At 43.4% G+C, this 16,741-nt stretch overlaps 1 protein-coding gene across 1 annotated transcript; it reads left to right on the top strand.

Moving 5' to 3' along the window:
• The first annotated feature begins 517 nt into the window (after nt 1-517).
• On the top strand, nt 518-14,930 carry spock3 (SPARC (osteonectin), cwcv and kazal like domains proteoglycan 3). The gene is made up of 11 exons (XM_078109013.1): nt 518-768; nt 941-1,063; nt 8,126-8,165; nt 9,625-9,733; nt 10,421-10,529; nt 10,670-10,778; nt 11,037-11,150; nt 11,301-11,522; nt 11,906-11,968; nt 12,063-12,200; nt 12,711-14,930. Exons 2-11 carry the CDS (start codon nt 941-943, stop codon nt 12,866-12,868), a joined length of 1,185 nt encoding a protein of 394 aa, XP_077965139.1. The 5' UTR covers nt 518-768; the 3' UTR covers nt 12,869-14,930.
• The last annotated feature ends 1,811 nt before the right edge of the window (nt 14,931-16,741 follow it).

The raw sequence follows: 16,741 nt of genomic DNA, 5'->3' as shown, positions 1-16,741 counted from the left end.
GTTGTTTCTACAGCAACTGTGCATAATGATGCCTTGACCTGACCATCAGGCTTCTCTGTGAAGAGCCTTGAAGTAATATCATTGCTCTCTCACTGGCTCTCCACCTTTTGCTAGGTTTTGCTCTCTTGGTCCCGTATCGTTCTCTCCTCTGCCCTCTTTACAGAGTCATGATATTTCACATCTGGCACACATGCCCACTCCGAGGGGGGAGGTTTTCAGGGCGAATGGACTGGTGCACTGACAAAGGGTGCTTCCACTTTTCAATTCTTATGAAGACTGTTTCATCTGTGGCAATCAATTCAATTTCATTCCTAACTTCTCTCTGGAATGTGTTTGGAACTCACAAGTATACTGAAGTCAAGGAAACCCATAAAGAAACTCTGATAGTTTAATCTTATCATCAATAGCGTTGTTAGTAATCTATATTTCTGCCCTGATATGAACCAATTCTAGTTTATCACAGCATGGCAAGAGGTATTCAGAGGAAGGCACTTTTGCGGCGGCCTGATAACAGCCCACAGTGAGCCATCAGAGAGAGAGAGAGAGAGGAAATAAATGAAAGGAGGGACAGAGCGCTGGGCCGCGCGCACGGTGCCTTGCGCGTTCCCGTTTTTCTGCTGCACACAGACAGCCGGTGCGAAGTGAGAGAGCGAGAGAGAGAGACAGAGAGAGAGGGAAAGAGAGAGAGAGACGGGGGGGGGGGGCTGTTATTACTAGTGACAGAAAACGCGAGCGCATAGAAGTCTGGATAGCAGCTGATGCGACAAGGTAGGGGAGACAAACACCGTCACAAACAACACCGCCGCGTCCGGTGGAGGGGGGGGGGGGGGGGGGTCGGGGTCCGCTCATCGTTGACGCGATGCAGATGGAGATGTCGCCGTGTCCTCCGGCGCGATGCCGACGTCCTCTCACCGCGCCGCATGTTGTTGTGTGTCCGCAGATGCTGTGCGTCGCCGCGCTGTGCCTGTGCGCCGTCTCCTTCGGACGCGTCTCCGCCCGCTCCGACAGCGGCAATTTTTTGGATGATAAGTGGCTCGCCGGCAGATGGGATCAATTCAGAGACGTAAGTCTGTCTTTTATTATTAACGCCATCGGCTTCTCGTAATCCCCCCCCCCCCCCGTACCCCCCTCTATAGCTCAGTGGTTTGTGATCACGCGCTCCTCGTTTTCTCGTTGTCAGTAGATCCCCGCGCGGTCCTCCCTCGCCATAGCAGAGACAAGCCGAGGCCTGTGCAAAACACACATGCACATATAGCCCACCCGTCCAAGGGGACCTACCGAGTCCCAGAAATGGGGCCTAATTATGGGCAGGTCTATGGAGCGGGGGTGGGGGGGGGGGGGGGGGGGGGGGGGCTTCAGTGAGGCCTGGATGTGCTTTTTCTTTAGAGGAATAGACACCTTGTCAGCCAAGGAGCCTTCCAAGGGTCCCAGAAGACGAGGCGTGCTGCCGGGAGACGCTTGGCCTTGATACTTAACGTGTTGGTTCATACAGCGGTTTATTTCATTAGATCCAACTTTAAACACACAATGACTGTTGTTCATAGCTGGATGGAGCTTTTGGTTGGCCATAACATCTGGCACATTTCACTCATTCCAATGTGGTCCTTTTCAGTTGTTTTTAGGTATTTAGCTCTCTATACCGCACAAAACTATGCAAGTGAAGTAAAATGACAATATAATAGTACAGGTTCCAATTTCGATTGGATCATGCCTTATATTGTATTGGAAGCAAGTGCTGTTTTTATCAACATCAGTAATGAAAAAATTATCAATCGATCAATGCCTGTCCTTGGACATTAATACAATTAGCAAGACATGCACACGCTCGCCATTGCACTCACTCACTCATTCAAGCAGACAAAGACACACACACACACACACACACACACACACACACACACACACACAAACAAATTAAAAGATTTGTGCACATAAAATGTGCACGCATACATTTAGAAGCAAAACGTTTTGGCTCAGGAGCATTTAAAAAACAAGAAGATGTGCATGTTGCACAAACACATGCATGATGTTCTTTCCTGAACTAGAGCCCTTGGTGTATTCCTGGATAGATAGATGGATAAAACCAAGCAGGAGTAGCGTTACTTTAATATCCAAAGATAAGGGCAGGCACATGTCCTATATGTACCTTGTTACAGGCTTTTCTTCCATTTGACCTTCTCTTATTGTAAGAGTGTGAACCCAGCGGCTGAGGTGGACCCATGTGAGTAACCGCAGGTCCTACTGTTGAGCAGGATTTGGATTATGCAAATGAGGTGTCGGGACCGAATGCTAGAGAGGAAATGAGACTGGCCGTGTGTTCTGTAAGATAATTGGAACTCTTGGAGACCAAATTGACAGAGAGAGAGAGAGCGCTTGGTGATTGTGTTCAAACAGAGGTCTATAAATACCCCTCTAGTGGCACCGCAAGGATAATGGACCTTACCTATTCCAAAGAGAACGAAAAAGCCAGACGGATAGATAGAAGGATACCTGGGAGGGAGGGACGAGGTAATGAGAAAGCAAAGATGAAAGAGTGAAGTGCATAGCGGGGGACTGAAAGCTCTCTGTGCGTTAACAGTTGTGTTTTAACCTTGAGGCTTTTGGCATCAGAGATCGAGGTGGTGCACATTATGTGCTCTGTGTGTATGTGCGAGCCTGTCATTTCCTGTTTATTGATTTGCCCCAGATTCTCAGTGTGTCACTGCGTGATTTTGCATTCTTGCACACAGGACTTCATCAACACTGATACAAACATTTTGGAAGCAGTGACAATACGTCTTGGCAAGCTCATTTATCTGTTCTTTGTTTTATACTAATTACACCATGTTTCCAATTGTGCACTGGCCCATTATTTAATTTTTCTCCTTGATGGCACATATAGTAAAACCAAGCTGTCATGTTAATTGTACTTAGATACATAACCTATATATCCATGTATTTCCAAGGTGTAGCTGGATGAACATGCTTGATTACATCCTAGAAAGTAACTATTTGCTGTTTCTCTTTGTAAGTGCAAACATGGCGTAGTTTTTGAGTCACTATATCCTAATGTGTGATTTACGCATCACAAAACTAGCACAGCTTGCACCACAGTGCTTAGTTCCAAAATGGATTTTTTTTTTAGATCTTTTATTATTTAATATTTATGCCAATAACCAAAATCTAACTCAAATATATTAAGTTATTTTGGTCTCACTGTGAATTGTATGAATACAACCAAGCCTGAAGCATATTTATTCATGTATGCCTAAACAGAGTCATCCCTCCACAGAGTAATGCAGGAACGACCCCCAGAACAAAGAAAATCGGTCAGCACATTTGCACTTCTGTTCCCCTCATCTGCAAGTAAATGGGTTTTTTGAATGGGTTTGTTGTAAGATGCCCGAAATACAGTTTGTGGTTCACGCTAGCTGGAGAGAACCCTACTTTCAAGCATTTAAGAGTAAAAGTGTCAGAAGGGGGAGGGGGTGCTAACAAGGGGCTATTAGAACAACGTGGTGTAGTTTGTTGATAGCCTAAACACAGTTTTTCACTTTTGACAAATCCATTTACTCTTCATAAATCAAAATCGTAAAAAGTGGGGTTCATGGATGAAGATTTTATGACTGGAAAAGCGCGGTTTGTCTTAAGATGATGTTCAAGCCCTTTTTTCCCAGACATTGAAAACAACATGTCGCACCCTTTCCTCGTCTTTCTGGAAGTCACGTCTTCATGAAATTTGTCTACAGAAACCTGTTTACCCTGATATTCTGTGACAGAGTTACAAATGTTTCCTGTAGCAGCATGTAGATTACTACTGTCCCCTTTAGTTAAGGTATTCCTTCCATTCCAATAGAGTAACAATTTAGCAATCACTAGCTAGAAGGCAAAATAAATACAAATGCATTATGAAAACACCTGGGTAACCAAATCCTGTTGTTGACCTCAAGACTAAATTATAATGTGATTGACCGTCATCATGGTAGTTTGTGTGTTTTAGCTTGGGATCAAACTCTTTACTTGCACACATAGATATTAGTAATAATATCACATAAACACAGTTGTCCAGCACAGAAATGCAAATCTCATGTTCCGGTACTCTCTGCTAAACTTTCCTCTACTGAGATTACATGTGCATGTACTTCACACTTTGGCTTTCATCTTTCAGCAAGCGCCATAAGCGGGTCTCCTGCTCTAGATAGGATCTTGGCCTCTGATTTACTGTGCGTCCCGTTAGGATTGTCTGGAGAGGCCCCGGGGCTCTCTTTGCTGCCATCTCCTCCATTCTTCAGACATTCTGTTCCCCTTTCTGGTTCCCTGGCTTACTCACAGCGCTTCCACCGAGCAACATGTACGCCGGGGAGGAAGACGTGTTCAACAGAGTACGGTAATACACAATGAATGGTGTGTGATAAAGAGCATGTTGCTCTTAATTGTGCAGTGTAGGAGTAAATTGTTTTGGCCTGCCTCATTAGAGAAGAATACACCTTATCACCCTCTACTATCTCTCGCTCGCTCTCTCGCTCTCTCTCTGTTGTTTGTGCCGTGGAGGGTGAATGATAGGGAAGGTACAGAGCTTCAGGCCTTTTCCACTTCAAAGCACCTCAGTGAATATTCGTGTGTGTTTGGCCGTGCATGCGACAAGCTTGAGCAAGACGAGCGGAGCCAGTGCAATGAAACTCGCTCATATGATGGCCTCCTGTTTGGATGTTAGTGTTAGGCCGCAATGAGCCAGGCGAGGTCAGGAAGTCATTAGGGCACAATTAGTGGCAATGACGTGTAAAAATCTCAAGTAAAGGTGAGAAAAGTGGTTGTCAGAGGCAACGTGTTATCTATAGACTTGTTTCTATAATAAAATCGGAATGCACTCAAGCTCATTGGGATGCTAGCCAACAGAATAAACACACTTGTGTATATGTGTGTGTTTGTGCACATTCGAGAGAGAGAGAGAGTTATAACTGCAAGGGCGAGAGAGGAAAAGAGGTGGAACCGGATAGAGATAAACTGAAAAGTTTCTATTTTTAGTCTGCACTCAGGAGGCCATTAGTTCTAATGTTGAATTTGGGGATTTCTGTGTTTTTTGGAAAGTGGACGGTTGGTTGGTTGGTTGCACGGTGAGGGCATTCATCCAGTTATTTGATGCTTTGCAGTGCTGACAGATCCTGGCGCTACAGTCAATGTTGCGGTGATAAGTTCATTCGCTTGTGCGTGTGGGTGTGTGTTTTTGTGTATGTACGCCTGTGTGTCCCTACATGCTTCCGTTGATTCCATTAAGGAATCGGACCGCAAGCACTTTTGTTGTCTTGACTGGTCTAAAGGGCTTGGCCCCCATAATGCAATGTTCTCATTATTCAGTCTCAATGGTCCGCAGTGCTGGAGGGAGAAAGAAGCAAAAGCACCTCTCTATTTGGCTTCATGCTTCCTAACCTTTCATCTTGTGGGGTTTCTTCGTATTGTGATGTTCAAGCAGGCTACTCTGCTCAATTCAAAATGTAAGAATCACTCAACCACTGTTGAATTCTCCATTAACGCAACGTAACGGCCATTTTAGAAGTGAAAGACGAAGAGGGAGGAGTGGATGAGGAACGGAGAGTCGGCGTTGAAGATGCACGTTCACACAGAAATGAAGGACAGGTGGGAGGAATTAGAAAGAGTTGACCTTGTCCACCGGTATCACAAGGAAGTGATACCGGGAGGAGACGTGCTGACGGGTCATTTCCTGCTTTTTCAAAAATAACCGAGTTCTTGTGGCGAACGGTTTCAAATTGAACTAGACACACAGACACGAACACAATTCAACTGAATTGACTAAAAGCAAATATAATAACGTAATTACATCTGGCTGAGTTAAGTCACCTTTATTGGATCTTTTATTTGTGTGCCTTTTACTGTTTTACTGTTTTTTGCTGGTTCGTTGGTTTACTTTTGCTTGTATTGTTTATTGCTGCCGATTATTTTTATCCTGTAAAGCACTTTGGCTGGCCATTGGCCTTTAAAAGTGCTATATAAATAAAATTGACATTGATACAGGAAACATCAATGCATCTCACAACAAGCTTTCAGGTGTACAAACGTACTTAAGCTTCCTGGAACAAAGTGTTCAGCAAAACTGCAATGATGTACTGCAGGAAGTCAATCTGCTGCCACATCGCGACCAGCGTTGAGCCTTTCTTACATTCACACGACCTGTCAACGGGGAAAACCTTCCAGACTTAAACCAAACGTTTATACCAAAGTGGCAAAGAACCACACAGCCAACTGTTGTACTACAACTTCCTAAAACTTACCTTACAACTCACTAAGGACTCACGCACTCATCCTTTGACCCACACAAACTCCCTCAATCACTTGTGGCCTCGCAAATATTGCAGCCTTGAACTTGGTTCTGTTCCAGCACAGCAGCTGCCGCTGTAGATTTTGGATGTGTGTACCTTACAATAGTTGATTGAATGAATTTTGTTTTGAAACAAAGGCCTTTTCTAAAGCATTTAGCTGCATTATTCTTTTTCATCGCATCATAAGCTGTAAATGACAGCTGGCCCCCTCTCTGCTGTCTTCCTCATCCTTCTGCTTGCTAAATTGTATGTAGAAGAAACATAACAAAGTGGTACAATAAATCTACTCTCTACTTTAAAGATAATTGTGTCCATAGAAATTTGCACCAAAGAAAAATTAAGCTTCGGGAAACGTCCTCCACTCACTGCTGTTCAGGCAACAGGTTGGAATATCACGCTTTAATTTGACATTCTATTGGAGGAGCACATTGGTAGAACAATGTGCGAATGTTCAATACGGAGCTGTTGGCCACACTGTGGGATTTACGCTGATAATTCTTCTCCCTCCTTCCTCTTTGTTTCTATTTGATCCGGCATTTAGATCTGAATGAGTCACACACACGCAGGCAAACACTCACACACGTGCGTGCATATCAGGTAATCATTGTGACAGAATGAGAGAGAAACGCTGTGTCTGGTTTGAAAGAATGCCGCAGAGAAGGAACTGAGAGTAATGAGGTGACTGAACTCAGACGGCGTCAAGCGGCACACTGACTGACTATTTCTTAATCTCCTTTACGTTTGCATCACGAGCTAACACCCCCCCCGGGTGTGTCTTCTCCTCGTCCTTCTATTAAAACCAGGCAACTCAACGGGAATATGTTTGAGTCATTTGGTTTTTAGAGAGGAAGGTTTTCAAAAAGAATAAATTTGCTGATCATTTTGAAAAAGAGTAAAGCATTTTTGACATTGCGTTGGTTTCTTTTCATGCTCTTTAAGTATTTTATTTAACTACTCCAATATATCGCGTCACACCTGGAAGAGTCGACATTTCTCCACAGCGGTCACAGTTCAGCCTTCAATCAAACGACTTTATATGTAAAGGTCACTCTGTAATGGCAGTTTGTTAAAGTTGATAAATTCACTAAACAATGCAAAACATTACAAACTTTAAACAGGTATTTTTTTCATGTCAATCACATCACATGCAAATAAATGTTCAGGTTTTTCTGCTCTGAAAACTATTTCATTGGCTTACCATCATTAAGATGGCCCCATTTTAATGATCTGAAAGCCTCGTGCCTTCACTTAACCTTATTTGTTATTTTCTCTAACGCCAGTCACAGTCAGTCACCGACAATTAACTTCAGATTGAATTCTCACCACCTAAACCAAAGCCCTTAGACGTTTCTATTTCTTTCGCGTCTCTAAGCTACTCAGCCCGCTCTGTGTGACATCCTCTCTCTCTATAGTTCCCCGTATGGCACACAAACAAAACACACCTGAGACGACGTTACGGTATTTTTAAGCAGTAGGTGCAGACACAAACACCCTTTTTATGCATGCAGCTGCTGCCATCACATCAACATTATCTCGGCTCCATAAAAGCCTACTCCGTGTTTTCAGACCACAGTGTGTGTTTTCCTAAATTTCCGTCAATTTATTTCATCATGCAAAGAAAGACCAACTTAATCCAAATGAATGCATTGTTCTCTCTCTCTCTCTCTCTCTCTCTGTAATGCTTTCTCCTAAAGGAAGTGGAGGTTTGTATGGCTGCTTATAGTCTATGGTATTTTTCATGTATAATTCTTCCTACATTAAGTTTTTGATCAGTAAATGTATTTTTAAAATTTTTTTTTACACTTCTTCAGGAGCCCGGAACATGGACTCCATCCAAGCCCTTCGATCAAGGTGGGTGTTCGAGCCACGAGTGGCTGCGCTGTTGGCTTAAAACATTAAGAAGGACATAAATCCCTGACACCTCCTCCACAACAAATATCAAAATATCTTTAAATCAAGTTTTATTTTTTGATTATAAAGTCCCACTTATTTTCATTAAGTCATAGCTAATTTGATAAATGATGCTACTGTAGAGCCACCTATTGGTAAAAGGCCATGGAAGGTTGCTCAGAGTCAGTATGTGCTCGGCATCATTGGGTCGCAATTGCACTAACTACTGAAAAGGCAGGGCAGTTTATAGTCATGGGTCATGCAAGTATAAGAGAACAACATATCAAAAAAAGAATTACACTTAGTCAAGATCGCCTAGATATGTTACATGAAGACTAAATTAAAACATCACTTCTTGCTCACTGGGCTTGATTTAAAACCAATTAAATGTGTTACTCCCTCATCAGAATTCTCAGCAGTAGGAAAAGGACAGTGAACATCTCATGTACCTCTTTTGTGAAAACATTCATTATACATTTGCATTCACGCTAAATAACCCATTGTTTGCTTAAGGATTGTGTGTTATTTCCAAGCTATAGCTCCAACTTTCCAAAAATCTGTTTATTTATGTAATCACAGTAAAAAAATGAGTTACTGGTGGTCATGCACATACACTCAGGCACATCAGGACATGAACGACCTCACTCTCGCTTATCAGTGCATCCCCAAAGACACACACACAGACACACGCACACACACACACACACTCGAGGAAACAAAAGCATTAGATGCTGCATTGGAGGATGCTGGCAGGATAATCTGCTAAAGCTTCCCAGGGATTACACTAAGATTCTTTAGAGCAGAAGGTCGTTCACAGGGGACTGTTCTGAGATCAGCAGAGCACCTTAGTTCCTGCGTCATATTTGCACAATTGAGGCCCTTAAAGCGGTCAGAAAACGGCAAGTTTGTCTTACTCGGTACCAGCTAATATAGCGACCTCAGCCTCAGCCCTCAGATCTAAAATCAGCTCTCAAAGCCAGATTTGGCACTTCACCGTGAGATCTGATACCAGATCAGTTTAGGATATCAGTAATAGCGCACAAGACTGACGCTCGGTGCAGGTTGTGAGGTCAGAAGTAGCCTATTAACAGTTCCATCTGTTTTTAGTCTTAAGGATACTTAATGGTATTATGGCTTTTGGTTCAGCGTGAGAGAGACATTGCCAGTGTGTGAAGAGGTTAGAATTGTCACATCCACACACACACACACATGGAGATCTTTAACACCTATCCCCACAGCGTGGATAAGTAGAAATTAAAAACAAGTACAAGGTTTAGCTAAGAAGCATGGATCTATTTCTGTTCATGCTCGTGAGTTTTATTGGTCTTTCTTGAAAGCCCTTTCAATAGAAAGGCGGACACAGATAATACATACAAATGGAGACAATTCTCATTCCATATCCCTGTTTCATGTTTTATAGGACTTGATCCAGCCAAAGACCCCTGTCTTAAGATCAAGTGCAGTCGCCACAAAGTGTGCGTGTCCGAGGATTATAAGACTGCCACTTGTGTCAGCCAGAGGAGAGTGAGGTAAGAACGCACACAAACACTCTTACACACTTGCTCTTTTAAAATGTCCTGCCGTCTCAGAGCGGTCCTCTGAAGTGACATTCAGACGTGCCAGTGATGAAACAAGAACGAGATTTATCAAATCTCTATTACTTCCCATCTCTTTTCTCCTCCCTGTTTTGTTTGTTTTTCTGCTCACTTATCCACACGGCAGGATGAGCAACGACATCAGAGAGGTGGCCGGCTTTTCTAGCTTTCGCACTGGTTGCCCCGCTCTCTCGTGGGTTGTTGTACGACATTACTGCTTAGTCCAATTACCCCGAGCACTGGCACCGCCTTACAACGGACACAAAGTCCTGCCAAGTGATATCAATGGGCTTTGTATGTGTGTGTGTGTGTGTGTGTGTGTGTGTGTGTGTGTCCGTCTGCAGACTGGACGGAGGACCGTAACGCCATACTGACCTCCTTTCCCATTCTCACCAGAAACACAATTACCACTGTGGCAGAAAATAAGAAAATAATCACACACAAATCCCAAATCGCTGTCTCATTTTGGAAATTGAAGTAGGAATAAGAAAATACACCACGAATGAAAAATGCTTAGAAAACCATGTTTGGGATGAAGCAGGGAATATAAAGGTGCCGATGATGCAGCGTTTGGAGTAATACAGCCGGTTGTAACTTGAGTATTTTAAATGTCCTCTTTAGTTTTAAAGATTCCAGCGTGTACCAGAGTCCAGGGTCAAAGTGCAAACCCTGCCCTGTGGTTCACCCCTCTCCCGTCTGCGGAACTGACGGCCACTCCTACTCCACCAAGGTAACAGCGGCCACAGCCTCTATCACATAAAGGCCGTGTGAGCAGGTGCTTTTTTTCATTTCCTCTGGATGAGACCCACATCCTGATCTCACTTCCTCTCCCGTCCCGTCCCATCTGTCTCATTCCCGCTCCCGGCTCAGTGTAAGTTGGACTACCAGGCGTGCATCACGGGAAAGAAGATCGCTGTGAAGTGTTCTGGCATGTGTCCTTGCCCCTCCCAGCCCGAGCAGAGCTCCGCAGAGAAGAAAGGTACACGGTTCTGCACACATGACTGCACACCGAAGGCTGGGAGACTTAGCTGGAGAAACAGTAAATTGTCCTCAATTAAAAAGTCTTTCATGGCATTCAAAGCCCTCTTTTTACGGCCCCTTCTTGACAAGCTGAACCCTCCCTCCCTGATGAAGTGACACAGAATCCCTGCAAGTTCCAGGGACTTCTCCCTCACGCAACGGACAGTAAAGCGCCACTTGATCACCATTAATCACCCGTGTTGCTGTCGCTCCCCAGTGTGCAGCGAGTCGGACCTGAAGGAGGTGGTGAATCGTCTGAGGGACTGGTTTCGGGTGCTGCATGAGAATGGCAACCACAAGAGAGGCAAGATCCAGAAGCCAGAGAAGAACAGTGAGTTATGATCCATAAACGAAGCAGAGAAACCAGAAAATACATCATAGAGGGGATAAAACACAGATTTGTGTCTAGACGAAATTCCCCCTTTATGTATTACATTCAGTAACCCACATTTCTCTCTATTTTTAACACTTTTCCTCGCAGAGTTTGAGGTTGGCACGTCCCCTATTTGTAAGGACCCTGTGGGCTGGATGTTCCCCCGGCTGGACACAAACTTTGACGTCCAGCTGGACCAATCGGAGATCAAGAGCCTCTACCTGGACAGGAACGAGCCGTGCTCCGACGCCTTCTTCAAATCCTGCGATACGCACATGGACAAAGTCATAACCAGCTCAGAGTGGTGCACATGCTTCCAGAGGTACACAGGTACGGTATCGCCATGCACTGACATGCAACACCTGGAGACATCTAAAATCCGTTCACACCTGGATATGTTATCCCTCTTTACTCTCTGTGGCTTGTGCTGTAAGACATTAGAAGCAAGCTCTGATTTCATGTCAACCTTTTCCTAGTAATAAGTAATAAGAAACTCACAAGAGGGAAAAAACAAGTAAATTGTCCATGCAAAGAGGCACTACTATCAATATGCACAGGTTTCAAAATGTAGCTTAACCATTGCCTCTTCATGCCTTGTTGCACAGCTGAATAAAAATGACACAAAGGAATTCAAATTCACTCAAACAGATGCATCCACGAGGAAAGCAGACTCGTGCAGTTTGCTACCAGCCTCCCATGTCTCTCCCTTTCAGATTCCCCGTGTAAAGAAGAGCTGTCCAGTATCAACAAAAAGCAAGCGGGGAAGAAACTGATTGGTGAGACGCTTGAGCATGCACACACTGAAAAAAAAAACCCAACAGTGTGTTGCAAGGATTTACTGTGTGTCTTCCGTGTGTCTTTGGCTCGCAGGTCAGTACCTGCCATCCTGTGATGAGGAAGGTTACTACAGGTCCCACCAGTGCCACAGCAGCAGCGGCCAGTGTTGGTGTGTAGATCGCTATGGCAACGAGGACGCCAGCTCTCGCACGCATGGCCCTGCAAACTGCGGTAGGCCAATAGTGTGTCATGTGTCAGTGTAAGACAACAAAGAGATGCAGTGTTATTTGCGGTTGAGTATGCGTGGGACGTAGGACGTAATTAATCAATGTGTGTTAATAACTACTTTCCCTTTTTTTGTGTTTTTATGTATTTGGAACATAAAACTGTTAGAGGAATAGATCTAGGTTTGAGATAGTAGTATTCGCTTGTCTGTCAACAGTTATATGATGACGAGAATTCAATTTGAAGCAAAAGCAGTGGAAACAGGCAGCCTGGCTCTCTGCAAAGGTTACAAAATAACACCTCTAAAGCTCCCTAACGGACAATTTCTTCTCTTCTTCTAAATTATTTTTTAATTGGGTTCATGCACTTCTAGGCCGGGTCACGGTGTCCTTGAGGTAGCCGCACTCGATGGTTTTATGTTGAGCTAACTGGCTATTATTGACCGTGCGTACGTGTCTACTACCTATTTTCCCAAAACAGCTCTCTTTAATTTTGAGATTTCGTACGTTTCTCCAGGCGTGATTCTGGAGTCTTCCGGCGACCTCGGCAGCGGAGACTCGCTGTTCAGCGACGATGACGAAGATTCCTTCGTTCTCAACGACCAGGCCGGCATGGACGACGAGGACGATGAAGACGAGGACGACGACGACGACAACGACGAGTATTTGTCGTAATTTCAAAAACAGAAAAGAAAAAAAAAAGAAAAAAGAGAAAACTGTTTGTTTGGTCAAACTGCACGTTTCTAGGTGACTCCCCAGGCAGATAATCGTACTAACAGCCTACGGACTACTCTCTGTGTGTTGTTTGTTCATAAGTTAAAAAAAAAAAAAAAAATCCTGGGAAACGTTTATGATTTCTCTTCCTCTCTTAAGTATAAAATGTGATTGGTTGACACCAGCCAATCAGAGAACACGATCCTGTGTTTGGGATTCGGTCATCTGTGCAAAGACCTCTCACCTGCTTTGGACAGTCCATGTCTTATAGTGTGTTGTGTCCTTGTGCAGCACTCTGATGCCTAAGTCTGTTGATGCCTGCGGCGCAATGTTAAAGAGATTTCCCCTCCTCCTCCTCCTCCTCCTCTTCCTCCCATCCCCCGCCGTCCTTTACTCCTTATCAAATGTTCCTGTGTATAGGTGGGATGTCGATGATGTAGATATATTGCACTCTTTAGGTTTCTTTTGATCTTGATTTGTAATCGTGACTGTAACTATGTGGAAAAACAAGATAAGAGTTAGACATGCTTCATTAGGAGAATTAAGGCAACAACAAAAAAAAGAAAAAAGAAAACACAGCGCGAGTTGGGATAACAATCAGAACCGACATGCTAGCTGTTTTCACAGAGACACAAATCAAGTCAGATCATCTCAAAGACTCAGCAACAAGGAAAAACAAATTACTGCTTGGCCGGTGGTGATGGGGTGTTATTGTTATCTATTTTTCTAATCCATTGTTGGTTGAAGACAGATGATGAAACAGATTTGTTGTAGCATGTCTAATACTGCGTGATGTCGTCTCAGTCTGTAGAACCAGAGGCCAAACCTTTGTGGAACTCAAAACAAAATGGAGCTTGAGGGAAGAAAAAACGCCCCTCAAGCGTGTACAGATGAAACTACACTTGCATAGTTAAATAAAGTGCTTGAGACACGAGTCTGTGTGAGAAAAATTAAAAAAACAAACTCTCCTTCAATACTTCAGTGGGCTAAAAGGGAACTTCGTCGGGCCTCAGAAGAGGAGTTTATGTTTTTGCAAGTTCACGTTATCTGAGCACACTTGTTTAACTGAACGACTCTCTTGCAAAGGGATTAAAACGGCGTAGAGCCCTGCAGACCTCCTGAAACCGTCTGGCTGGGGATGAAGGGTAAAGGTGTGCCTTTGACCGGTGGGGACAGACGGCGGGGACTTTGGGAGAAGCATGCTTTATGGACGGACGGAAGCTCGCTGGGACTCAGCCGTCCGTTCCCTGATACCATTTGGGTTTTGATATGGCTTGTGTTTTGGGTCTCTCTCTTGCAATGGTGTAACATAGGCCATATTTCAGATCTTTTGATTTGATCCATAGGATAGCTAGAATGTAGAAAAGCACACATACATTTAGCAGTCGAGGAGTAAAGAACACAACCAGATTCTGCTGGATTTTAAAAGATGTTTTTATATTAGCACACCGGCTAGAGGAAGCTTTGGTTTAGAGAGCTTTATACGAAAAGAGGGATGATTATCTTACAGTGTTTTGCTCTTACTTTGTTTTAAAAGCTTGATTTGTACCCGATCTGCTCTAACTACTTAAAGTGTATATCTGTCAGGGCTGAGAACTGAAACTGATCCCAGATTTGTGTATTCTTGACAAGTCGATAGATTAGTTAGATTAGCTCCTATGTTCATTTTCAATCCATAATCTGCCTTCGGGCTTCATTCTGAATAAAAACATCCATTGAAATTCCACGTTAAGACCTGCAAAGTGCCATCTAACTGTCCAGTAATTTAGTTTTTTGCTCCCTTCATTGCTTTTAACTTGGAATTTCAACTCACTCTAAGAAACGGAAACGGTTTTAGTCTCAAAGTGTACTGTTTCATGAGCGCGATGACATGCAAATCATTTTGATGACCTCAGACACTGTAGCCACTCTCAACCAATCACACACCGTCATCACAGCTCTGTTATGTTTTACGGTTATGATACAGATGCATTTTTTACAGTGTATGTATGATTTGCTGAAATAAAAGCTATATTGACCAATATTTGTTTGACTGAGTGCTATTTGGAGGACGGACACGGAGCAACTGTTTTTTCCCTGTTTCTGTTCCGTTATTCTTTTGTTTCTGCATTTATCTGCTTACATTCAGTAAAAGATATGCACAGTCTGCGTCTCCGCTATACATGTTTAGTACGCTTAGTTATGAGAATACAGGAACTGGGAAAAAAAGAAGTGCCACAAGTTTCCCTCGTATTTAAGGGAGATGTAATGAAATGACACACCTGCTATTACAGGGAAGTTAACAGCATTATTACATGACGCTTTTAAAAAGAAAGAGAAGGCCGTGAGTTAGTAGGGACAAACTGTTTGTAAGCACATTTTTTTGTAGAGGAGCATTACTGCATTATTTATGTGAAGAAGAGGTGAATATTTTATAAGCCACCGTCATACCCACACGCATACACAAAGCACACGTAACACACGCAGAGCAAAACACCAAGGGAATCAATACAGGAGAAAAGGCACATTCATTGGTCCGGACACATTTCTTGCCTGTTTGCGGTGTAAGCGGGACGCAGGAAGACACTGGGTAAATATCCACTGTTCTTTTCACACACTTTTCCTCCGTATTTGTGCGCAGACCACATAAATGTAGACGGATACCATCTCTGTGGCAGATTTCCACACATTGGCCCGCCGTTGGAGGCCGTCCAACAGTAAAAAGTGTGTGGGGAGACGCGATGACTGAGAGCTGATGGGAAAAGCCTCAAATTGCAGGAAGCACTTATGATGTTTGGAAATGAGGTTTCTTGGATAAGCAATAGCCGGTGACGCAGGTTGTTTTGATCACTTCCACGCTCTAGTGCACAACGAGGTATTGTTGCTGTAGGTGAGTGCTGAGGTGTGATCGCCCACTGTGTTTGTGTTATTGTATGTAATATATCGATATGTATAAAGTGGCAGCAGAGACATTTCAGTGGGGTTTTAGTGGCTGGTTTTGAGCTTATTATCAATACGATCATCTTCCTCACCAAAAGGAAAGTTTTTCTCAAAACATTTTCCCTGATCTTTCCCTTTGTGTACATATTCTTTTTGCTTTCAGATGCATTTTCATACCATGTACTGGTATATCAATATATTTAAAAAATATATATACTATTGTTAGCCTATTTGCATCATATCACCCGTCACAACTTAATTAATAAATTAGAAATAAATGACTTTTTTTCTTCTTCATCCTCTGAGCAGTAGTTCAAGCCTATAAATCTAAAGAGGTTTGCAGCAGCACTCTGAGCCCATTTTTGTGTAGTAAATGTAAGCACCACTGAAAAGGCCTGAGCTGTGCTTCCAGGCCTAAGCTGCTGAGGGGGCAGTAAGGCCCACCTTAATGGTGAAGTCACTGTTTGGTCAATACAACCTGACACTAACACACACACACACACACACACACACACACTTAGCGGGCTCTTGTTACAGCGCCTGAGTCAGCGCATACAATAGACATCCAGATAGGATGGGGCGGAACGGGGTTATTGGCCGCAAAGTATTTACCAGTTGAGTATTCAGAGTATTGGCGTTGCTTTAAGAAGCAAATCATTATTGGAGAACACTAGAGAATCATGCAGTATCTCTACTGTAAGGTTAACAAATAAAAGGCAGAATATGTTGAAATAGAGACTGAAAATTATATGTAAATATGAAGTGCAAAGAAATATTAATTTCTGAGAAAATACAAAAAACATACAAACTTATTATAGATCCAAATCATGATGAAAATCTCATTTAGGGAATCAGATTACACTGCTCACTGCTGAGGCGGCCTCCGGCAGAACGTGCCTTCCTGCCTTTCTATCC

Source organism: Gasterosteus aculeatus, chromosome 9, assembly GCF_964276395.1.
Source record: "Gasterosteus aculeatus chromosome 9, fGasAcu3.hap1.1, whole genome shotgun sequence".
NCBI lineage: Eukaryota > Metazoa > Chordata > Actinopteri > Perciformes > Gasterosteidae > Gasterosteus > Gasterosteus aculeatus.
The sequence above is the reverse complement of the archived record's forward strand: the minus strand, read 5'-3'. Positions and strand labels throughout refer to the sequence as shown.